Consider the following 25,098-nt stretch of genomic DNA (forward strand, 5'->3'; position numbering starts at 1 on the left):
TTTTTTTAAAAGCCATCATTTTATTTGAATCTTTTAAGTGAAAAGGCAGAGAGCGGATGGGGAAAACGGGTCTTCCTACGCTTCAGAAGTTGTCTTCTTTGTACATAACCTGGGATCGCTTGTCTTGATGAGAACCATTGATGGTGTTTATCACAGCTGGAAAAAGGAAATGATAACATATCAGCGATCCGAGCAAAAGATAGCTAGCTTTTGGCTTATCCCAATTCTGGCTTTACCTCCCAAAAGGAGAAACCCATGCAAAGCCTGTGGCATAAGGCCCCCCTCCTCCTCCTCCTCACCCCAATTTGGGATGCAGAAATATTTTGGGAGGGAACCTCTGATGCCAAATCCTAGTGATGCTAGAGAACCTAAGCCCCTTTATTTAGTCTGTTCCCCTCTTAAGATTTTCAAACACAAGCAGGCACAATGTAAAACGGCACTTAGATGCATGAGCAGAAAAGATTATTTGGACTGGAAGTCTGTAGAGATTCTTAGTCATCCAGGTCATGGTTGTCCCAAAGCTGCTTTTTCCGGAGGCAATTGAATTTTCTTGTTTTTTTCTTTGAAGACGTTTTGCTTCTCATCCAGGAAGCTTCTTCGGCTCTGACAGGAGAGTGGGAAATAGAAGGATTTATATCCTTGCAGACAGCTGGTCATTCGTACCCTTTTAGAGCAAGGGTCTTCAAACTTGGCAAGTTTAAGACTTGTGGACTTCAACTCCCAGGATTCCCAAGCTAATATGAGTGGAGGAGGAATTCTGGGAGTTGAAGTCCTTAAGTCTTAAAGCTTGAAGACCCCTGTCTTGGAGGGTTCTTCAAAGAAAAAACGAGAAAGTCCAGTTGCCTCCTGGAAAAAAAAAAGCACATCTGGGACAGCCATGACCTGGATGACTGAGAATATCTAAGACTTTTAGTGATACAATTTGGGATGGACACCCGTTGAATGGTGCGGGAGCAGGAACGGATTTCCAGAGGAAAATAGTAAACTGCAGGAACCAAGAGCACCACTCAGGTGACCCTGAGGACACAGATAAACCTCCAAGTGGCCTCAACGACTCTCTAAAAAGAATGCAAATGACCAGCTGTCTGCAAGGAGTATAAATCCTTCCATTCCCCACCATCCAGTCAGAGCTGAGGAAGGTTCTTGGATGAGAAGCGAAACGTCTTCAAAAGAAAAAAAAAACACAAGAAAGTCCAGTTCCTGTCTCCTGAAAAAAGCACCTTTGGGATCATTAACATTAAGGTAAAAATGGCCTGGGGAACTTGTTGGCCATACTCCCACGCTTCTGTCTACGACCATCTCCTCACCCAAAGTTGCCCACACGGAGTTGCCGACGGCCACATTCAGCATGGGCTGCTTGCGAGCGATGCTAACCATCAGCTTCACATCTTCCACCATGGTATCGTCGAGCTGGGAGGAGACAAGACACACAATCAACTCGGACCAACTTTGAGAAAACCAGAGTCTTCCCTGTCTCTGGGAATGGCCTATAAGACTTAACCAAGCCAGGATCCATCATCCTATCGTGATGCAAGAGAATGGAAGGGAGAGGGGAATTGTGGGGGGGCTATTCCAGCTATAATACGCCACCCAAACAGATATTTGCAGAGCAGAAAATGATGGAGGGAAACGGGTGCTCCAGCACTGTCCCTCCTGGTTTTTTTAAATTTATTTATTAAATGTCTCTAGCGCCCATCTCACTGTTGAAGTGACTCTGGCCGACTTACAAAGTGATAAAAAAATATAATATAAAAGCCATTAAAATTAAAGGAGATTAAATCAAGACTAAAAACTGTTAAAGTTAAGATCAATTAAATGAAGACTAAAAACTAAAAGAGGATGGGAGACACGGGAGTGGAGGTTTTCTCAGCCATTCCCAGCATAGGCCATCTCCGTCATTCGTTCATCCATTCATCTTCCTTCCTCCTTCCTTCTATCTCCCTTCCTTCCTCCCACCCTCCCTCCCTCATCTTCCTCCCTCCCTCCCATTTTCCTTCCTTCCTTCCTTCCTCCCTCCTTTCTTTTCATCTTCCTTCCTTCCATCTCCCTTCCTTCCTCCCACCCTCCCTCCCTCATCTTCCTCCCTCCCTCCTTTCTTTTCACCTTTCTTCCTTTCTCCCTTCCTCCTTCCCTCATCTTCCTCCCTCCCTCCTTCCCTTTCATCTTCCTTCCTCCCTCCCTCCCTTCCTCCCTGCTTGCCTGCGAACATATCCAGCAAACCTTCCTCCTCCTATTTTCCTCACAACCACCACCCTTTTGAGAGTGAATTGGGCTGAAAGACAGTGACCGGCCCAAGTCACCTAGCTGGCTTTCACGGCTAAGGCGGGACTTGAACTCGTGGTCTCCTGCTTTCTAGCCTAGTGCTTTAATCATTATTAGACCATACCGGCTCTCATCTTACCCATAAGATAAGCCCTTCTCCAATACCTGAGCAACAGCTTGATCTGCTGATTCAATCTTGTCATAGGTCACAAAAGCACAACTGAGAATGGAGGAAAAAATATATAAAGAGCAGTTAGCGGGGGTGGGATGGGAAAAGTCCCATGTGGCTGAGTGCTCAGTGGCACAAGGAACCACGGTCAATGTGGGCCAAAGTTACAAATCTGTCCCTCTGATCTTAGTGGAAAAAGAAGAAGAAGAAAAGGAAGGAGAAGGAAAGGAATGTTTTGACCCCATTATGGTTGCTTCCAGCAACAACCACCGACTTGGATCATCAGTACATATACCTTCCTGACATTCCAGTCTTTAAAAGCCTGGGAATTCACATTTTTTTCAGCATGTCAAATAAGATTAACGCACACGTTTAATCATTCCCACACCTTCTGTTTAAAAAAAAATAACGATCACATTTTGTGGACTAAAAATTTAATCTGAAATTAGCACCCGTGACTTGCATTATATCACATTGCAAGTATTTTTCAGCCACAGCTTTTAAGATGTGTGGACTTCAATTCCCAAAATTTTCCAGCCAACATATTGGCGGGAAGGGGAGGAGAGGAATGAAAAGAAATATCAATTCCCTTCAAGATTTGTTTTTTTTTAAATGTTGCTATCCTCTTCCTATGACTGGCAAAACAATACTAAAAAAAAATTCCTCAATTTTGGATATAGATCCTTCTTCATTCTCTACCCAATCCCGACAAACAGATCTGTAAGTTTATTCAGTAAAATCAAAGTTCACTAGGCCATGTTCTTCAATTTAGGAGTTGAGATTTAATGGACAATCTAGCACGAGGGGATTAAACCTTTGGATAACTGTATCATCATCGTATATTCTGAGGTAACGGAAATGAGGTAGCCATCTTGAAGACTGTCACTATTTACACGTAGCCCTCAACTTACAGCCATCTGTTTAGTAAGCTTTTCATGCTTACAACCATTGTGGCATCCCCACGGTCATGTGATCAAATTTGGCATGTTTGGCAACTGACATGTATTGCTGATCGTTGCAGTGTCCTGGGATCGTGTGATCCCTTTTGCAACCTTTCGACAGGCAAAATCAATGAGGAAGCCAGACTCACTTAACAACTGGGTTACTAACTTAACAATGGCAGTGATTTATTTAACAACTCTTAACAGATAACAGATAATCAGAGTTGGAAGGGACCTTGTAGGTCATCTAGTCCAACCCCCTGCCCAAGCAGGAGACCCTACACCATTTCTGACAGATGGGAGTCCAATCTCTTTTTGAAAGTCTCAACTGATGGTGGTACTTCCACAACTTCTGAGGGAAGCTGTTCCATGGGTTGATTGTTCTCACTGTCAGAAAGTTTCTCCTTATTTCCAGGTTAAATCTCTCCAGTTTCCATCCATTATTCCTTGTCTGGCCTACAGGCGCTTTAGAAAATAGTTTGACCCCTTTCTTCCTGTGGCATCCCCTCAAATATTGGAAGACTGCCCTGGTCCTCTCTTCACTAGACTAGCCAAGCCCAGTTCCTGTGACCGTTCTTCATATGTTTTAGCCTCCAGTCCCCTAATCATCCTGGTTGCTCTTCTCTATACTTTTTCTAGAGTCTCTGGCAGGAAAGGTTATAATATGGGGCAAAACTCACTTAACAGCTGTCTTGCTTAACGATGGAAATATGGGGGTTCAGATGCTGTCGTAAGTCGAGGCCTACCTGTATTTAATTAAGGAGAGATGGGTGAATTGAAAAGTATTTGAATATCAATAGCTTGGGATAACAGTTGGGCTGTTGGTCTGAGCTCCAAGCTTGGCAATTTGGTTGCAAATGTTTCGACACCATTCGAGGAGATGTTGTCAGTGCACTTTGAATTGTGCTCATCTGTCAGACCACTGGCCTTTAAATACCATTTTATGCGATGCAAATTAGTGTGGATGTTGTTTGTTTGGCTACTTCTGAGTCATGGTCAGACTTCGGACTGTTTGATGGGCTGGCTGTTGTTACTGAGGCATGGTCTTTGTGTCAACCCTGAAGCGAACCTGCCTGAGGCCATCTTTATGGCTTCACAGTTGCCACAAGACAGGGAGGGTGGGGAAATTGTTAGCTGGGGTTTTGTAGTCAAAACAGAAAAAAAATCCTGTGGGAACCAAGGACATTTCAACAGGTGGCGGAGGAGCAGAGTAACTGAGCAACCAGCCAGCACTTTGATTGGACGATGTGACTGATGACTGGGAGGGGGAAGAGAGGAACTTTCACTTTTTAGTTACGTGAAAGCCACAGGAACTTTCACCAGTTGGGCCAATATGATGTATCCAATTAATTGTTCTCTACCTGCCTTGGAGTTCTGTTTTCAATGAGCGCATGACTCAGGCATGGGATTTTACCGATTCGGACCGGTTCTATAGAACCGGTTGTTATGATTCTGCACAAGTCAGAGAACTGGCAAATCGTGCCCCTGGCTGGACCCCACCCCGCCCGCCCCTCCCTGCCCAGTCAGTCCTTATTGCGCATGTGCAACATTGTGTGCCCAACATCGCTGACTGCGTTGTTCCCCACCCAGTCACTCCTTCAGTTTTTTTTCTCCTTCCCGACGATCAGCTGTTCCTATGATCAGCTGTGCCGGGATTCGCCTCACTTACTTACTGCTTCACCCAGGCGGCTTCCCTGAGGCCCAGAAGGCCCCAAAATGGAGCGCAGGGGGGGTGCTGCCTTCTGGGAGTAAAAACACCCCCCTAGGAGGCTTCCCTGAGGCCCAAGAAGGCCCCAAATTGGAGCGCGGGGTGGTGCTGCCTTCTGGGAGTAAAAACACCCCCCCTAGGAGGCTTCCCTGAGGCCCAGGAAGGCAAAAATGAGAGGGGTGCAGCACCACCACCCCGCCCCCTCTCCTCCATTTTTTGCCTCCCTGGGCCCCAGGGAAGCTTCCTGGGAGCAAAAATGCCCCCGGAGGCTTCCCTGAGGCCCAGGAAGGCCCCAAAATGGAACGCAGGGGGGTGCTGCCTTCTGGCAGTAAAAACGCCCCCCCAGGAGACTTTGCTGAGGCCCAGAGGGCCCAAAAAAAGGGGGGGTTGTACACAGACGGTTGTACACAGACGGTACTTAAAACCAAAGACCAGGTCTCGGTAACAACAGCCAGCCAATCGCACAGTCCGAAGTCAGACCATGACTCAGAAGTAGCCGAACAAACAATATCCACACTAATTTGCAAGATATAAAAAAAAAAGGATTTCAAGGCCAGTGCTCTGACAAATGAGCACAATTCAAAGCGCACCGATGACGTCATCTCGAATGGTGACAAAACGTTGGCAACCAAATTGACAAGCTCGGCGCTCAAACTAACAGCCCCGACGGGTGAATTGTTTGGCAGGACTCTTCATTTCCATGCAAATTTCTACTGAGGGTATCATTTGGACGTTCCTCGGAGATCCCGCCCAGGTTCCTCCCACCACTCACTTGTGGACGCTGTCTAAAGAGAGGTCAATGATCTTCCCAAAGGCTGAGAAAGCCGTGGTCAACATGGCCTCGTTCATATTTTCCCCGGATACGTAGACCGTGTTCCCTTTGCGGGGAACATGTCCTTCGGGGTTAGAATCCGATCCTGGATAACAAAAGGGGGTGGGGAGAGAAGGGGGTTGAGAAATAGTCTGTTATTTCAGTTCTGCCAATGTGCTGCAAACCACACAGAAGGCGTTCTTCCCTTTTTTCTCCTGCAGAATCGATATTCCGTATAGACTCGTGCATCCCCATCTGTGGATAAGACGACCCTTCAGGTTTTTTTTTTACCAAAATATTGTGAAAAAACATGCCACTTATGCAAGGGTCTTCAAACTTGGCAGCTTTTTAAGACTGGTGGACTTCAACTCCCAGAATTCCTGAGCTAACATGACTGGAAGAGGAATTCTGGGAGTTGGAAGTCCACCAGTCTTAAAAAGCTGTCAGGTTTGAAGACCCCTGCACTTAAGGGTAAGCTGACTCTTGAAAATTCTTGTATGCTTTAAATGTCACAATGGGCTTATCCATGAATCATGCATTTGTTTTGGTTAAAAATGTTAGGGTCAACTTATTCTTTATATGCAGGTACTTTTTAAAAAAGTGATTCCCGTATATACTCACAGAAAAGACCAATTTCTGGGATGTTTTCTGGCACCTGAAATGGTCTTGTACGGTAACCAGTTCGTACTTATGACGGTTGCAGTGCCCCAAGGTTATATAATCCCCTTTTGCAACCTGCCGACAAGCGAAGTCAACGGGGAAGCCAGATTCCCTTAACAACCGGGTTACTAACTTAAACGATTAGTGATTCACTTAATAACTACGGCAAAAGAACGGTTGTAAAATGGGGCAAAACTCACTTAACAGCTGTCTCGCTTAGCATCAGAAATTTTGAGCTCAACTCTGGTCGTAGGCCAAGGACTACCTGTATACCTTTAATGATGCAAGTCGTTTGCTTTACTCAGGCAAGATTTCTGACTATAGTATAGTTTAGTTTAGTTTATTGTCATTGCACCTCATACAGCGAAATTAAATACCATCATCAGTGTACATTATGACTATGAAAATAAAACCCAAACACACTTCCTTCACATTCTATACATTGAATTGAAAACCCCTTGATATTGCATTAATATTGCACTGTGCAGTAGAATTCAATACTTACTGCCCTGGGATAGAAGCTGTTTTTCAGCCTATTTGTCCTTGTTTTATTATCCTGCGCTATCTGCCATATGGCAATAGTTCAGAAAAAGGGTGCCCAGGATGAGATGGATCTTTGAGAATGTTTTGAACTTACTTAAGGCAGCGGGAGCTATAAAGCTCTTCCTCTTTGGGAGGTCAACCAATGATCCTCTGGGCAATGATGTTAAGCCTCTGGAGTACTTTCCTATCTGCCACTGTGCAACTGGCAAACCATACACAGGTGCAGTAAGTGAAGATACTCTCTATGGTGCAGCGGTAGAAGGTCACCAGCAGTTTTTCATTCAGTTGTTGTTTTCTGAGAAGTCTCAAGTAGTATAATCTCTGCTGGGCCCTTTTGACCGGTGCTGCAATGTGAGTGCCCCAGGACATGTTCTCTTTTACGGTAACACCCAGAAACTTAAAACTGGCCACTTGCTCCACTCGGTCTCCATTGATAAGCAAGGGCTGGATGTCTGATCTGTTCCTTCTATAGTCCACTATAAGCTCCTTGGTCTTATTGGTGTTGAGGACCAAGTTATTGTTTCCACACCACAAAAGCAACCGGTCCACCTCACCTCGGTAGGCAAACTCATCCCCCGCAGAGATGAGTCCCACCACTGTTGTATCATCTTCAAATTTAGTAATGGTATTACTAGCGTGAAATGCTTTTATAGCAGAGAAGCAATAAAAGGAAATTGTTTTGAAGTAACTCAGCCTGATAACACTGCTGTCCAGAAGAACCAAGTATTTCTTACGACGGAAGCGTTTTCTGTCCCGTTCACACCCTCGATCTCGATCTTTGTCCCAGTCTCGATCTCTGTCCCGGTCTCGATCACGATCTCTGTCCCGGTCTCGGTCTCTGTCCCGGTCTCTACTCCTGTCCCGGCTACGATCCCGGCCATTGTTCCTCTCATGTCCATGCAGACTTTCACTCTGATCGGTTTCTTTGTCTGGATCTCTGCCTTCTTCTGGCTCGTTCTCTGGATCTCTCAGGCTATCGCTGGAGCTCACAAAACTAGGAGATAAAAAGAAAGGAAGAGAAGCAGCTAGTACGGAGAGGACACTGGGTGTCTACTTCTCCAAATCAGAGCTACTGGGGCACAGAAGGAAATAACTGGCATGAAACGGGTTCAGAGTATCGCAGCGTAAATTCAGCGCCAGAAAAGTAAACACAGATCGCTGAGGCTTCATTTAACTTCTTTATAAACACATACAGTAAATTTTACAATACCAGTTGTAGATTTCTCCAACCTGGAGCCAACTCAAACAGAAGCAGACATGTTGCAGGTTCAGAGCAGAACAGCAACTCAGGAGCTCAGAAACAGACATCAGTTTCACTTTAGTTCAGCAGGCAAGCAAGACACACAGCAGAGGAGAAGCAGTTTCATCTTCAATAGACAGACTCAGAGCTTAACATAGCTTCAGAGCTGCAGAGCTTAATATAGAGCCATGCCTAGGCTACTTCTAGTTTCAGTTTCCAAACAGTCCTCATTGGCTGACTTAGTTGCTATGCCTAGTCATTGGCTGACCTTGTTACCAAGCTCTATTCCAGTTCATGAATATACACTGACAAAATGTAACACTTAGCCTGGTAGGCAAAGAACAATCAAGACTGACAGATTTGCAGAATGTGCAGAAATTTTTAGTATTTAGTATTTGATTTGATTTGCCAATCACTTACAAGGTACAGGTATAAGAATAAATATAGTTTTGAATACATGAGATAGATACTTATAAGAAAACTAAAAAACTAAAAATAAATATATTAAAAAAAATAAAAAAAATAAAAAATGAACAGACTAAGGCTTGCAATTAAGGAGAAAGAGCAAACTCAATCTTGTAGGACATGGGATTTATTTTATCACTATTTAAACAAAAATGGAAGTTAGAAACAGGGAAACAAAATAAAGAAGATGTATTAAAAGAGATAAGTAAACATTATGATTAGTATGTTCATTTTATTTTATGTATGTTATTTTAATATTGTAGAATATGTGGAATATTACTATTTTAATACTGTAGAATCAATACCAATGCAATGACTGATGTTGCAAATTTTGACTACTGTTCAACAAAGATACCTGTACCCAGACAACATATTGTTCAACCGAAGATGGATTTATTATATTAAAAATAAAAAAAATAATTTAAAAAGGCAGGAGAAAAAGACCGACAGATTTGCCTTTGTGGTTTGCTTTCAAGACTTCGAGTATCCTATCACTTGCCTTTTCTTTCCTCCCATTCGCTTGCAGGCAAACGTTGAAAAGAGTTTTCAGTTTTTAATGTCTATGTCAGGGGTATCAAACTCGCATCATCATGGCAGAGTCACATGACCTATGGGGCCTTACCCCCCCTTTGCAAAACGGGGCGGGGGTGGGGCCAGCATGTGACGCATCTGGCCTGTGGGCCGCAAGTTTGACACCCCTGGTCTACATTATCCTTCCCCAAACGCTTTGCAGAGGTCTACTTTTAGCAATGTCATTCTCAGCTCTTTGCATTTGGCCTCCATCTGATTTCTTTCCATCTCTTGAGATAACCCTATTGCCATAATAAACACGATATCCCTCACAGTTTCATAAGACTTTACTGAGGTTCTTTTTTTTTTTTTTAAAGCAGGGGTCCCCAACCTCCTCCCCCCGGCCTGGGGCCTGGGGCCTGGCACCTGGCTGTAGACCAGGGGTCCCCAACCACCGGGCCGCAGACCGGGACCGGTCCTACCGGGCTGCTGGTTTGCTGGGCGCCGCCATCTTGTTTGACGAGAAAGTGCTTCCGGGTGAGCTTTTCTGGTTGGAAAGCGGCGTTTGGGTCCTGAAGGAATCCTCGCACCTTAGTTTCATCGAAGGGGGGGCTTTGAACGAAACTAAGGAACGAGGCGTTTGGGTCCTGAAGGAATCCTCGCGCCTTATTTTCATCGAAGGGGGGGGGGCTTCGAACGAAACTAAGGTGCGAGGATTCTTTCAGCACCCAAGGCAAGGCGAGCCAAGCGACCGTCCCGAAGCGAAGCCCATCGACAAAGGTACAAAGGAGGAGTTGAAGGTGGGCGGGGAGAAGCGGGGGACGGCTGGCTGGCCGGTTGCTCGGCTCGCCTTGCCTTGTCATGCGTGCTGATGCCGGTACCGGGCCGCGGATCATTTTGTGATGCCGATACCGGGCCCTGGCACAAAAAAGGTTGGGGGCCACTGCTGTAGACTATTCAGAACCAGGCCTCAGAAGTGGTGGGCGAGTGTGTGCACACAGCTGCATTAGGAAAGTTAGGCACGCACGGGCAGCCGTCCCCTCTCCTCCCCCATTGCCACCACCGCCACCTCCAGTGCTCCGCCGATCCAGAAAAGGTTGGAGACCATTATTTTAAAGGACTGTCATTTATAAAATAATAATAATTTATAGGGCAACTTTTAACCTACACACGTAATGGTACTTTGCACATCTGAAGTAAAGCCCAGCCAATATGCAGATCTGTGGAGCCCTGGTCTGCATGACATCTGAATCTTTGGTTATTAGCAAAGAGCGACAATCAAAGAATTCTTCACTTTCAAAATTAAGTGTTGGAAATACATATCGATATGTAGAAAAATAACAAATTCTAGTTTTCAGAATCAGTTCCTAGGTTCCCGATCCCTTAATTCTAGGCGCACATTTTTTTTCCACACCCAAGAACCTGTCGATCTGTTGAGTTCCAGCTACAATCCCCAAAACGAAAAAAGTTACACTAAAGCAGGAGTCTGCAACCTGTGGCTCTGGAGCCACATGCGGCTCTTTTGGCCTTCTGCTGCGGCTCCCTGTCGGCTGATCCCACCCCTGGCTGGCCCCTCCCCGTCACTCCTCGCCTGGCCTGAGAAGGTTTAAGGGTGGATGGAGACTCGCTCCATATTCCAGAGCAGGAGGTGGGTGGGAGTGAGTGACGTTAAGTCAGCCATACCCACCCAGTCACACCGGTTGTTAAATTATTGGCTCCCGGTGTTTTCTTTTCTGTGGTAAAATGGATCCAAATGGCTCTTTTGAGTGTTTAAGGTTGCAGACCCCTGCACTAAACAGTGACGGTTGTGCCTCAACACAAAAATGCGCCCTTTATCGACTGCATTTCTCCAACGACTGAACAGACTCTACCTGCCAAAGCTGGCATGAATAGGAGAAATTATCCTGATAGTACCGTAAGTCACCTTATTGGAGAGATGGATGACATATAAATGTAATTGGTAAGTAAAAGAATAAAAATAAATGATGGTGTAAATGGAACCAACCTCTCATAGAGATACTTCCTTGCAGGGCGCCGGCTCTGAAATGAAAGATGAAAAAAGAAAAGCTTATTAAGTGAGAAATTACATTCTAAGTCTGGTACAGTTATGTGGGGTTTTTTTTTCCCGTTGAATGATCACAGTGCTTAGCAAAAGAACTGCTGACTAAAATCAGGGTTGGTAAGCGAGGAATACCTGTAGAGGCACTACAAAACAAAATGGGATGTAAATCTTAATTCAAAAAAAAAAAAATCTTAATGCCTTTGGGCTGTGAGAAAAGTCCAAACATGAGGAGGGGATGGAGGAAGTGTGGCTAGCTGAAAAGGGAAAGGAAGTTTTCTCAGTGTTCATTTCATCCTAAGCAGAGGTGGGCTGCATGGATTGTAATAACCGGTTTGCCTCATGCAGAACTGAAAGGGTGAGCGTGTGAGTGCATGAGCGCAGCTGCAAAATGACAGGGATTTCCTGCGCTCAGCAGCTGCGGTGAGTAGAGTGGGCAAAGCGAGTGAGCCAGTTACATAGGAAGGGATAGCACCGGGGCAGGTGGGCAGGCCCAGTCAATGGTCGGAACTACGGGGTGAGCCAGTCCGAATTGGCTGCAGTTCACTACTGATCCTAAGAGAGGATTGTGCAAGTTTCTTGGAAATGTTGATTTTTGGCTATTTCCCACAATCCACAGTCTATTTCCACCATCCAGGAGTCTATCCCAGGATAAAAAAACTGGTGAAAGGATTAAAAAGCTCCCTAGATCCCTCCACAAGGTGAATCAAAGTTACTAGCTCTTCATGAGAGATGGATGGATGGTGGAGACCCATCAAGGAGCCATGTCTGGTACTGTATATTCGTATGTCACATCTGGCAAGGTTTATTTATTTATTCACTCTAAAAAAGAGTGATTAGCTCTTTATGAAAGATGGGGGGGGGAGACCCATCAAGGGGCCATGTTTGGTACTCTATATTCGCATACCACATCTGGCAAAGTTTGTTTATTTATTTATTTACATTCCACATTTCTAAGCCACCCATCTCACTCAAGGAGGGTATTGTGGTTAGCTGGCAGCAGGTGCGGACGGTGGAGGAAAGCGAGGACCCAGATGAGGGGCCAGGACCATTAGGGAGTGGACTGCAGCCTTCAGAAATTGTGTGGGCTGGCAGCAGCGATGAGGAGGTTCCCGAGGAGCCTGTGCCAAGTGCATGTGTGTGCAGGATTGCTCATAGGAAAGAGCAACAGCACGGGCGACTCAGGAGTAAGGCTGCAAGGTAATGTCCCCTCCTTCAAGAAGATAAAAGCCAGCTGTGAAACGAATGTTCTTTGCAGAAGGCAAAGACGTTTTGAAACTACAGCCTCGTGGACATTCTAGTATCTCCCGAGTTTGTATTTGTATTTTGCAAATCTTGCCTGTTATCTTTTGGCCAGTCCCGTACAGTTTGGCAAGGCTTGTGCTTATCACAGCTAATTATTTTGTAAAAGCATGACAAGGTTTCTGTTCTTTTTGAATTGTGTTTGTCGGAAAAAGGAGTGGGTCAGAACAGAGGGGCCCTGGGCAGCATGCAGTAAAACATCGAAATCTAAAGCAGTGTATAAATTTAAAAAAAAAGTAAAAAAAAAAGTTTACAACTTATAACATTTTCTCCCCCCTATGGAAACAAGAATAATTAACCCTGTTAAAAATTGATTGACAAAGGCCAAGGGAGGACTGTCATGGCATTAACCAACTCTTATGACTGCATGTGCTTTTGGGCATTGTTGCCAAAGTGCACAGAGCCATGTTTTAACCCGCTTTCTGGAAGGCCAGAATGGAGAATTTTTTTGGGGGGGTTGCTGTCTCACTTGTGGTGGAAGAATTTTTCAGGAGGGTAGGGGCAATGGCAGAGAAGGCTCTCTTCCTTAGACCCAGCCAGTAAAATTCTTAAAACAGACACTGTCCATAATACACTGTCTCTGCCTGACTGGGTAGACAGGCTGATGTGTTGGGATGATAGGTAACCTGGCCCTATGCCAGGTAGGGCTTTATAGGTCATAACTACAGGGAGTCCTCAAGGTACCACAACAACTGAGCCCAAACTTTTGTTTGTTAAGTGAGCTTTGCCCCGTTTTACGATTTTTTTTTTCTTGCCACGGCTGCTAAGTGAATCACAGCAGTTGAGAAGTTAGTCACTCGGCGGTGAAATGAAACTGGCTTCCCCATTTGACTTGGCTTTGCAACCTTGAGCTTTGAGTTGGAGCTTCTGGTTTGAGCTTCTTCACGTTTTTTTCAGTGCCGTTGTAAACTTGGAATGGCCACCAAACAACTGCTTGTAAGTCGAGGACTACCTGTAACACCTAGAGCCGTGATGGCGAACCTAGGGCACGCGTGCTGCAAGTGGCTCGCAGAGCCATTTGTGCCGGCACATGAGCTGCAGGCAAACTTACCTCACTGTGCATGTGTCCGCCTCACAGCTGATTTTTCTGCTGGGTTGAGGCCATTTTCAGACTCCCAGAAGCTTGGAAAAAGCCTCTGCAAGGCTTTTCAGGGCGAATAGGCCCATTTCATCACTTCCTGTAATACCGGAAGTGACGAAACGGGCCTATAATTCATCCTGAAAAGCCTCGCAGAGGGTTTTTCCAAGCCTCTAGGAGGCCGAAAAAGGCCTCAACCGAGCAGACAAATCAGCCGTGAGGCGCAATGCAGGTAAGGGGGTGGCGGGGGGGGATTGTGTACGCATGCGCAGGGGGTGTGGAGAGCACGCACACTGCATTCTGAGTGCTAGCATGCAAGCCCAAAAAGGTTAGCCACCACTGACCTATAGCAACAGTCGTAAATGTTACGTTGCCAAGCATCTGAATTTGGATCACATGATCATGGGGATGCTGCAATGGTCGTAACTATTAGAAAACAGTCATAAGTCACTTTTTTTCAGTGATGTTGTAACCTGTGAGGAGTCACCTTGAATTGGATGCAGAAGCAAACTGGTACCCAATGCAGTTTGAGGAGCAGAGGTGTTACTTGTGCCCTTCTTTGGGTACCCGGTACAATGTCAACTCATACAATATTTCTATGGTCTTTTAGAGTTGCCAACAGAAAGGGAGGGGGGAGCAGTGCGACAGCTTGGAAACTAAAACTGCATTCCATAAAAGTTTTCAAAGATAGTTAACTAGGTGACCGAAGTTTCTGTCATGCAAAAATCTAACTGGAGAGCATGATTGACGACTCTTGGCTATGGATGTGTTCCATTGGAGAATATGAATTACGATACACCCAGGGGGTGGGGGTGAAACCAGGGTCAAAGGTGAGAATGAATGTTGTGTCTCAGAGTTGGCTTACACCCAGGCAGTGCCAGACATGTTAACCCCCAATAAATCCTTTTGAAGTTTTGGAAGTTTGGCTCGAGACTCGTGATTTAAATGGGGTTAAGTGCCAGAATCCTGACATACAGCTCACGTGGCCGCCCTCAGCATCACAGGTGAAGTTTCCGGATACTTTTCAAGGGTAGCCCCACGTAGAGCACATCATAGTAATCCACAGAGGAGAAGACCGGGGTAGGAGCGACTGAACGGATATTCTGAACCTCTGAACAGATATTTTGAACCGCTGAAGGAGAACTACGCAAGCACTGACCTAACCAGTTTCCCACCTTGATTAGGGAATTGTATCTCAGTTACCTCTTGGGAATCGTCATCCGCTGAGACGCTGCGCTGAAAAGGCTGGTAAGTTGGGGCAGACCCCTTCTTGGTCTCCTAAAGACAAACATGAATTTAAAAAGCAAGCTAAAAGCAACCCCAACCCACTAGATGTCTATGGAGGTTCTCAGTCATCCAGCTCATGGTTTGTCCCAAAGGTGCTCCCCCCCCCCCCGAGAGGCAACTGGACTTTCTGATTTTTCTTTTGAAGACGTTTTGCTTCTCATTCAAGAAGCTTCTTCAGCTCTGACAGGCTAGTGGGGAATGGAAGGATTTATACTCCTTGCAGACAGATGGCCATTTGCATTCTTTTAGCCAGTCGTTAATATCACTTGGAGGTTTTATCTGTGTCCTCAGCGTCCCCCGAGGGGCGCAAATGGGTGCGTGGAACCTTCTTGGATGGTTGAAAGGACTGTGTTGTAGACCAGTGGTTCCCAACCTTTTTTGTGCCGCGGCCCGGTACCGGCATCACAAAATGATCCGCGACCCAGTACCAGCATCAGCACGCATGGCAAGGCGAGCCGAGCGACCGGCCAGCCAGCCGTCCCCCGCTTCTCCCCGCCACCTTCAACTCCTCCTTTGTACCTGTGTAGATGGGCTTTGGGACGGCTTTGGGACGGTCGCTCGGCTCGCCTTGCCTTGGGTGCTGAAAGAATCCTCACACCTTAGTTTTGTTCGAAGCCCCCCCCACCCCACTTCGATGAAACTAAGGCGCGAGGATTCCTTCAGGATCCAAATGCCGCTTTCCAACCGGAAAAGCTCACCGGAAGCACTTTTTCATCAAAAGAAGATGGCGGCGCCCAGCAAACCGGCGGCCCAGTAGAAATTGTTCCACGGACCGGTACCGGTCCAGGGACCGGTGGTTGGGGACCCCTGTTGTAGACCAGAGATGTTAAATTCAAGGCCTGGGGGCCGGATCGGGCACGCAGGGTGCCTTAGATCTGGCCTGTGGGGCTACCCTGGTAATAGCAAAGGACCAGCCGATGACGCCTTTGCCAGGGAAAACGGAGCTTGTGAGGGCAACACACAGCCCTCCCGAGCTCTCTTTTTGCTGCCAGAGGGTAGCAGGAGGCCATCCTAGCCAAAAACGGAACTCATGAGGGCTGCGTACAGTTCCCCGACCTCCATTTTCTCTGGCAGAGGGTTGCAGGAGGCTGCCACAACCTAAAACAGGAGACCATTTTCGCTAGGAGAGTGCTCAGGCTACCACAAGCAAACGCCCCCCCCCCCCAACACAACACTGGCCATGCCCACCCTGACTACGCCACCACCCCCCGGGCCCTGCCAAGGTCAAAACCCACCCTGAGGCGACACCCTAGATGAAATCGAGTTTGACACCCCTGTTGTAGATTGAAGATAGATGATGTTATATCCCCCCACCCTGCATTTAAAAGACACAGGCCACTCTTTGGAGGACAGCAAAGTCATCATTTTGGATGGAGAGGACCGCTGGTTTGAAAGAAGGGTCAAATTAGGCCACCTGTGTCAAAACTGAACACCCCTTCTCTCAGCAGAGGGGGGGAGACGACATCATGATCTGTGAGAGAGATCTTGGAGTCTTAGTGGACAACCAGCTAAATAGGAGCCAGCAGTGTGCAGCAGCAGACAAAAAGCTAACACAATCCTAAATTGCATTAACAGAGGGATACAACAGAGATCAAGTGAGCTACTGATACCACTCTATAAAGTTTTAGTAAGACCACACCTAGAGTACTGCATCCAGTTTTGGTCACCACACTACAAAAAAGATGTTGAGACTCTAGAAAAAGTACAGAGAAGAGCAACCAGGATGATTCGGGGACTGGAGATCAAATCATATGAGGAACAGTTACAGGAACTAGGCATGGCTAGTCCAGTGAAGAGAAGGACCAGGGGAGACATGATAGAGGTCTTCCAATATTTGAGGGGCTGCCACAAAGAGGAAGGGGTCAAGCTATTTTCTAAAGCACCCAAAGGTCAGACAAGGAATAATGGATGGAAACTGAACAAGGAGAGATTTAACCTGGAAATAAGGAGAAACTTTCTGACAGTGAGAACAATCAACCCATGGAACAGCTTGCCCTCAGAAGTTATGGGTGCGCCATCACTTGAGACCTTCAAGAAGAGATTGGACTCCCATCTGTCAGAAATGGTATAGGGTCTCCCACTTGGGCAGGGGGTTGGACTAGATAACCTACAAGATCCCTTCCAACTCTGATTATCTGTTATCTATCTCTGGTCTACAACACAGTCCTTTCAACAGTTCCAAGAAGGCTCCACGATCCACACCCATTTGCACCACTCAGGTGACCCTGAGGACATAGATAAACTTCCAGGTGACCTTAACAACCCACTGGCTAAAAAGATGCAAATGACCAGTGTAAATCCTTCCATTCCCCACCATCCAGTCAGAGCTGAAGAAACTTCCTGGATAAGAAGCCAAACATCTTCAAAGAAAAATCGAGAACATCCAATTGCCTCTTTAAAAGGCACCTTTGGCCCAACCCACTAGAGCAGCCATGTTGGCTGAGGAATTCTGGCACTTGAAGTCCACAGGACTTAAAAGTTCCCCAGGATGGACACCCCTGCATTCGAGCGTTTCTCCCGCACCTCCTTGCATTAACCTGGCTTACTTTTGGCTTCACCTTCCGAGTCCAAGAGCGTTTGAATCCCGAGTTCTTGTTCTCAACCTTAATGGCACTGATGGCCCCCGTTTTCACCAGCATCTTGGCTTGTTCTGTGGCTGTCGCGGTGTCAACTACTGGCTGATCTGAGATGGCTGGAAACAGGGAAGAAAGGGAAAAACTCCTGTCGCCAAATGGGCAACATTGACAGGAGGGCGCCTCCCTCACAGCAGCCCATCTTTTCAACGAAGTCCGACTTACATCGTTTAATTCCTCCCTGGATAGCCCGACTGGTTGAACCCTGCTGTTTTTTTAAGGCCATGAGGGCCTTTTTCTGGATGGGAAGAAGAAGAAAATAAAGTCACTAAGTGATACGCATAGTCCAACATCCCTTCCTTCCCCAAAATAACTTTGGCTAGTCCGTTTATAGCCTACTAGCTTGATACTCGTGTTTCGCTAGGAAATGATGCGGTCGGGCTTAGTTTAGGGGGAGGAAAATAAAGGGGGGGGGGAATTCTGCCTCTGCCTACCAGCATCCATCACTATTCATCTGGCTAGCGTCCTGTCAGTGTGTGAGAGAGATGAGGGCTGTTTGGAAACTGGAACAGTATTTGCTGTATGAGCAAGGAGACAGCAAGGAGCCTGGGCGTGGCTTAGCTCAACTGTTCTGCACAAAAGCTGGTTGCTACTGTGAAACTGAAACGCCTCTCCGTGCCAAATTTCAAGTTTGTAGGTTTTACGGTTCTGGCGGAGATTTTGTGATGATGCGTGAGTGGTATTTCACTTTTAGGTATATAGAAGATTGTACTATACATCTGGCTGACGTTCAACCCCTTGATCTATACAGGGGGTCCTCAACCGACGCCCACAATTGAGCCTAACGTTTCTGTGGCTAAGCAAGGCAGTTGTTATCTTTGCTCCATTTTATGACCTTTCTTGTCACACTTGTTAAATGAATCACTGCAGTTGTTAAAAAGAGAATCTGGCATCCACGCTGACTTTTGTTTGTCAGAAGGTCACAAAAGGTGGATTACATGACCCCGGGATACTGCAGCTGTCATAACTACGAGTCAAGTTGCTAAGGGCTCGAATTTTGATCACGTGACCATAGGGATGCTGCAACAGTCGTGTGAAAAAAAGGTCATAAATCTTCTTTTTTCCCCAATGCTGTTGTAAATTCGCTAAAGGAACTGTTGTTAAGTCAAAGACTACCTGTACTTAATAAGAATAATTTCACCCACAAGCTCACCTTTTTCTTAAGCTTGGCAAATTTCTTCTGCAGAGCCTCCTCATCTTCTGTTAACCCGGGTGGCAAAACAATCATGATGGAATGACACAGTACTGCCTAGAATTGAAAACCAAGGAAGGAATCAGTCAGGTGAAGCTTGGTATTCGATTGCTGATGGGTATACATGGAGGCACAGCACTCCTTAGAATTAGCAAATACACATTTAACATATTTTACCATTGCATTTCATATTTGTATATTTCATCGCTGCATTTTTTCTTGTAATGTATTAACACTGCAATTTCTATTTGTTAAGGCAAACGTGTTACAGGTATCCCTTGATTTACGACTGCAACTGAACCCAACATTTATATTGCTAAGTGAGACAGTTGTGAACTCATTTTATATTATTATTAATCTTCTACACTATTACATTACACTATTTCTGGTAACTGCCGGAATCCTGACCATTACACTATTAATATTACTAATAATTAATAATTACTGATATTAATAATTACATTAATCTTCTACACTATTACACACTATTACTATTAATCTTCTCATCCTTCCTATCACCCATCTCTTCCCACTTATGACTGTAATTTTGTTGCTTGTATCCTTAGGATTGATATGGTTTCCTATTATATTTGATTGCTTACTGTACCCTATGACAATCATTAAGTGCTGTATCTTATGATTCTTTGAATGTATTTTTTTCTTATGTACACTGAGAGCATATGCACCAACGACAAATTCCTTGTGTGTCTAAGGAATTTTATTGGCCAATAAAGAATTCTATTCTATTCTATTCTATTCTATTCTATTCTATTCTATTCTATTCTATTCTATTCTATTCTACTCTACTCTACTCTACTCTATATACTATATCCTATTCTATTTTCTATTCTATATTCTATTCTATTTTCTATTTTCTATTTTCTATTCTATATTCTATTCTATTTTCTATTCTATTCTATATTCTATTCTATATTCTGTTCTATTTTCTATTCTATTTTCTATTCTGTTCTATTTTCTATTCTATTCTATATTTTGTTCTATATTCTATTCTATTTTCTATTCTCTATTCTATTTTCTATCACTGCAGTTGTTCAGTTAGTAACACGGTTGTTAAGTGAATCCGTTATTTTCACGGATTTTGCTTGTCTGAAGACTGCCAAAGGTGATCATGTGACCCCAGGACACTGCAAGGCCCATGAATATGAATCAGTTGCCAAGCGTATGAATTTTGATCACGTGTCCATAGGGATGCTACAATGGCCCTAAGTATGAAAAACGATCATAAGTCATTTTTGTCAGTGCTGTTTGGGCACGCTATTCTCTTTCCTGCCCTTGCTTAAAAAAGCAGCCACTCTTTTTTTTTTTGTTGCAGTGAGTCCCGAACTTAGGCTCATGCAGGTCAGTGGTGGGATTCAAAATTTTTCCTGCCGGTTTTGTGGGCATGGTTTGGTGGGTGTGGCATGGCTTGGTAGGCGTGGCTTGGTGGGCGTGGCAGGGGAAGGTTACTGCAAAATCTCCATTCCCTCCCCATCCCACCAACCTGCTTTCCAGCTCCATTCTCTTGTGCAGGGGAACAAAAGAAGACCCAGCCAATCAGCTGGGACTCGGGAGGCGGAGAATAGATGGGGGCGGGGCCAATCAGAGGTGGGATTTGCCGGTTCTCAAAACTACTCGAAATTTTCACTACCGGCTCTCCAGAACTGGTCAGAAGCTGCTGAATACCACCTCTGATGCAGGTGGTCCTTGATGCTCCTTGACTTACAACCACAACTAAGGCCAAAATTTCTGTTGCTGAGCAAGACACTGGTGACGTGAATTTTGCCCCATTTTACGACCTTCCCTGCCAGCGCCATCAAATGAATCGCTGCAGTTCTTCGGTTAGTAACTCGGTTAAGTGAATCAGGCTTGCCTGCTGACTTGGCTGGTCATAAGGTCGCAAAAGGGGACCTCATGTGACGCAGGGAGACTTATAAACACGGTCGTAAAGATAAGCCTCTTGCCAATTTTGAGTATGCAACCATGAGGACACTGCAACGGTCGTAAGTGCGAAAAATTAAGTCGCTTCATTTCAATGCCTTTGTAACTTGGAACGGTTGCTAAATGGACTTTTGTAACTTGACAACTACCTTTACATCCATTGTGTATTTTAAACATAAGAAGACATCAAACCACTCTGTAACAGCCCTTGATGTTTAGACCATTGAACTCTGGTAACTGTATCTAAATTTATAAATTTGTTTCAACTTCTATCCTCAAAATGAAGCTATAGAGCACTGCACATCAGAACAACTAGAAACAAGGACAGTTTTTTCCCCGAATGCCATCACTCTGCTAAAGAAATAACTCCCACAACACTGTCAAATTACTTAATAAGATTGTACTACTACTATTATTCTTATCTTTCCTTTTACCTACCTCTTCCCACTTATGATTATAATTGTGTTGCTTGTATCTTTACAGCTTCGTTGTACGAGGTGCAATGACAATAAAGTAAACTAAACGAAAAGTAATTTAGATTGTTTGTTTTCCTAGTATGTTTTGATTGCGTATTAGTAACCTATGTATGATTTCATTGCTTAGTAACCTCTGAGTATTGCTAAGTGTTAAACTTTATGATTCTGGATGAATGTATTTTTTTTCTTATGTACACTGAGAGCATACCCACCAAAGACAAATTCCTTGTGTGTCCAATCACACTTGGCCAATAAAGAATTCAATTCAATTCAATTCCCATTTCCTTCCATTCCTATTCTATTCTATTCTATTCCCATTTCATTCTATTCTGTTCCCATTTCATTCTATTCTATTCTATTCCCATTTCATTCTATTCTATTCCCATTTCATTCTATTCTATTCTATTCTATTCCCATTTCATTCTATTCTAGTTTTCATACTTCGATTTTTATTGCACTGTTAGCTGCCCAGAGCTGCCACTCTGAATAGCGAGACAGGCAGTGTTATAACTTGAATACATAAAATAAAAATAACCCGCTGCAGCAGTCGTGTGAAAAAGGGCCCTACGTCCCTCTTTTCAGTGGCCCCATAACTTCGGTCACTAAACGAACCGGTGTACATCGAGGACTACCTGGACAAATCTCTGTGGATTCGGCTGCAGTTCCTAAAGGTTTCGGAGTCCGTGTAAAGCTGCGAATTGATAAAAGAGGGCTGCAGCAGTCATCAGTGTGAAAAACGGTCCCAAGTCCCTTGTTTTTCAGTGGCCCTTGTAACTTTTGAACGGGTCACTAAACGAACCGTTGTAAGTCGAGGACTTGCCTGGATGGTCTCCCTGGATTTGGCTGCAACCCAAATCCCTGTGAGTTTTGCACAGACTCAGGAACCTTTAGGAACCCGTCAAATACAGACAGAGAGAGAGATCGTCCAAGTAAGTCCTCGACTTGACAATGGTTTGTTTAGTGACAGTTCGACATTACAAGGGCCAGTGAAAAAAAAGGGATTTGGGGGCCCAATTTTCACACTGACGGCTGCTCCAGCAGGTTACCTTTATTTATCTTTTCACAGGGTTATTGGGAGTCAGAAACCTTTAGCAACTGCAGCCAAATCCAGAGAGACCGTCCAGGTAAGTCCTCGATTTACAACAATTTACACTCACAATCCCCCCCTCCGCTCACCAGGATAGGCACTTCCGGGGTGACGTGGGATGGGGAGGGGATCCCGGAGTGGATTTCTGGGTGTGTCAGGGACTCACCTGCAAAGGCTCCAAATTGGAGGAAGCCCCGGATTCGAACTCGCCTCACCCGCCGTCCGCGTTTATGAATCCCTGGAACCACGTAACGTTCCGCTCCGGACCCTCCCACAATGCACCGCGCTTTCCCAGGATGCACCGGGAACCAGTTTCCCTCCTCTTCCTCCTCCTCCTCCCCGCTTACCCTAGGAACTGGCGCCGAGACCGTCCCAAGATGCATTGCGGCTCAGGCCAACGCTGAGCGCAACGACAGTTGGGAGCCCCCCTTGCTTTGATTCCGCCCCACACTCACCAGTCGTTGTTTTTAATGGCTTGCCTTTCAGTCTAGAGTCGACCCTTCCCAAGATGGAGGAGGAGGAGGGAGAGTCGTGAGGAGGCTTAATTTGCATAAGCCGCCCAGCGACGCGAAAGCTATTGGCTGAGAATTACAGGGACCTAACCCTTCAGAGGCACGAGAGCGGAAAAAATCGGCAAGGAAAACAAGAGAGAGGGCGTTCTCGATTTGCATACTTGGGCTCTCATTGGCTGAACCATGACACAGTGATGACGTTCGAAGCACGGGAAGATCCGAAGCCGAGCAGTTTTTTTGTTTTTTGTTTTTAAATCCGTATTTGAATGAAGAGCTCATTGGCTGCCTTCGAGTCGAGTGGGGATTTGCATGCTGATTTACATACCACCCCTCCATTGGGCAGCGGTTCTTGTCTCGGTTAGCCAATCCGTCCCTTCGTTCGAAACCAAAGCCACTTTTCTCCTACCAGGCTTCCGCCCTTCATTGTGATTGACCAATCCCGTTTCACTTCCGCTTACCGACGTGTAACAGCAATGCATACCACCGCTTTGAAAAACAGGGCTTGGCTTCAACTGCCCTTCCTTTTGGTGAAGGGAAGCTTCCGCCCTTAGTATGACAGCCCGGAGGGGAGAGTTTCCGGGTCGGTCCATGAGCGAACCGTGGCAGCTGAGATGGATCTGGAGAGGATAGGTGAGGACCCGGTAGAGACCCTCCTGCGTCTGACTGAACTCATATAATGGAGCTTTTAAAAAATATTTTCCAATTGGTCCTGCTCATTATTATTATCTTCCCTAAAATTCTCTTTAAAATGTTTAAGATAATATTTCCTATCCAATTGTCTTCGAGATCTAGTGGATTGCAACCCCCATATTCCCCAGCCCGAACATGCAGTTGTTTGGGATTATGGGGATCGTGGTCCAACATTTATTTATCTTATTTATTTATTTTTGTCAATTGCTTACAAGATAATAGGTATAAGTAAAAACATAGTTATGAATACATGGATACATATAAGAAAAATAAAAAAATAAAAGAAACAATAGGACAGGGAAGGTAGGCACGTTGGTGCGCTTATGCACGCCCCCTACAGGCCTCTTAGGAAAGGGGTGAGGTCAATAGTAGACAGTCTAAGGTTAAAGTTTTTGGGGTTTGGGGAAGAAACTACAGAGTCGGGTAGAGTATTCCAGACATTGACCACTCTGTTGCTAAAGTCGTATTTCCTGCAATCAAGTTTGGTGCCGTTAACCTTGAGTTTGTATCTATTGCGTGCTCTTGTATTGTTATGGTTGAAGCTGAAGGATTCATTGACAGGTAAATCATTGCAATGTATGATTTTATATACTATACTTAGATCAGACCGAGGTGGTGTAGTTCTAATTTTCTAGGTCTAGAATTTCAAGTCTGGTATCATAAGGTATTCTGCAATGAGTAGAGGAGTGGAGAACTCTTCTTGTGAAATATTTCTGGACTTTCTCAACTATGTTAATATCAGATAGTAATGTGGGTTCCAGATTGATGAGCTGTATTCGAATATTGGTCTAGCAAATGTTTTGTTTGCTCTAATTAGTGTAATATTACCAGAGAAAAAGCTACGTAAGATTCGGTTAACAACTCTTAACACCTTTTTGGCTATGTTGTTACAGTGGGCTCTAGCACTTAGATCATGAGAGATGAGTACTCCAAGGTCCTTGACAGAGTTTGGATCCTCAATTAGGTCTTGACTATTCAGCCTGTATTTTATTTTCTGATTTTTTTGCCAATATGTAGGGCAGAGCATTTATTTGTTGAGATTTGAAGTTGCCATTTCTTTGACCATTCTGATACATAGTCAAGGTCTTTTTGAAGGGTAACAGTATTGTCTGTGGTGTTGAATAGTTTTATATCATCAGCGAAGAGAACGCAGTTGTTCTTGATATGATCACAGAGGTCATTTATGTAGAGTATGAAGAGAGTTGGTCCTAGAACACTGCCTTGGGTGACACCACTGTTGACAGGTACAGAATTTGATAGGATGCTCCCAATTTTGACCATTTGTTGTCTGTTTGACAGGAATACTTCTATCCAGTTATGCAGGTGTCCAGAGATACCATAAGATTTTAGTTTTAGGAGTAGTTTGTCGTGTACCACTGAATCAAAGGCTTTACAGAAGTCTGTGTAGATTGCGTCTATTGCTTTGCCCTGATCGAGTTGTGTAGTCCATATGTTTTTGCAGTGTAAGAGTTGCAGATTACAGGATAGTTTTTTCCTGAAACCAAATTGTTTATTAGAGAGTAGGTTGTTTGTCT

At 45.0% G+C, this 25,098-nt stretch overlaps 2 protein-coding genes across 4 annotated transcripts in view; one reads left to right on the top strand and one right to left on the bottom strand.

The window, feature by feature from the left end:
• On the bottom strand, positions 1-23,093 carry NELFE (negative elongation factor complex member E). 3 transcript variants are annotated; one of them, XM_026720069.2, is made up of 11 exons: positions 22,817-23,093; positions 18,822-18,917; positions 17,834-17,906; positions 17,582-17,727; positions 14,952-15,026; positions 11,315-11,349; positions 7,829-8,088; positions 5,853-5,997; positions 2,428-2,482; positions 1,308-1,410; positions 1-156 (listed from the first exon to the last, which is right to left on the bottom strand). In XM_026720069.2, the coding sequence occupies exons 2-11, from the start codon at positions 18,894-18,896 to the stop codon at positions 83-85; spliced, it is 1,041 nt and encodes a 346-aa protein (XP_026575854.2). In that variant the 5' UTR covers positions 18,897-18,917; positions 22,817-23,093; the 3' UTR covers positions 1-82. The 3 variants fall into 3 exon arrangements, with proteins under 3 accessions (XP_026575854.2, XP_026575853.2, XP_087784695.1); XM_026720068.2 differs by lacking the exon at positions 22,817-23,093 and adding an exon at positions 22,528-22,646; XM_087928569.1 differs by lacking the exon at positions 22,817-23,093 and adding an exon at positions 21,907-21,960.
• Positions 23,077-25,098, top strand: part of SKIC2 (SKI2 subunit of superkiller complex) — a 52,253-nt gene continuing 50,231 nt past the window's right edge. The window contains exon 1 of the mRNA XM_087928568.1: positions 23,077-23,503. Within this exon, the coding sequence (XP_087784694.1) occupies positions 23,485-23,503 (19 nt within the window). The 5' untranslated portion in view covers positions 23,077-23,484. The remainder of the gene's footprint in view (positions 23,504-25,098) is intronic.

This window comes from Pseudonaja textilis, chromosome 2 (assembly GCF_049901715.1).
Source record: "Pseudonaja textilis isolate UNSWEBS1 chromosome 2, rPseTex1.2, whole genome shotgun sequence".
NCBI classification, from domain to species: Eukaryota; Metazoa; Chordata; class Lepidosauria; order Squamata; family Elapidae; genus Pseudonaja; species Pseudonaja textilis.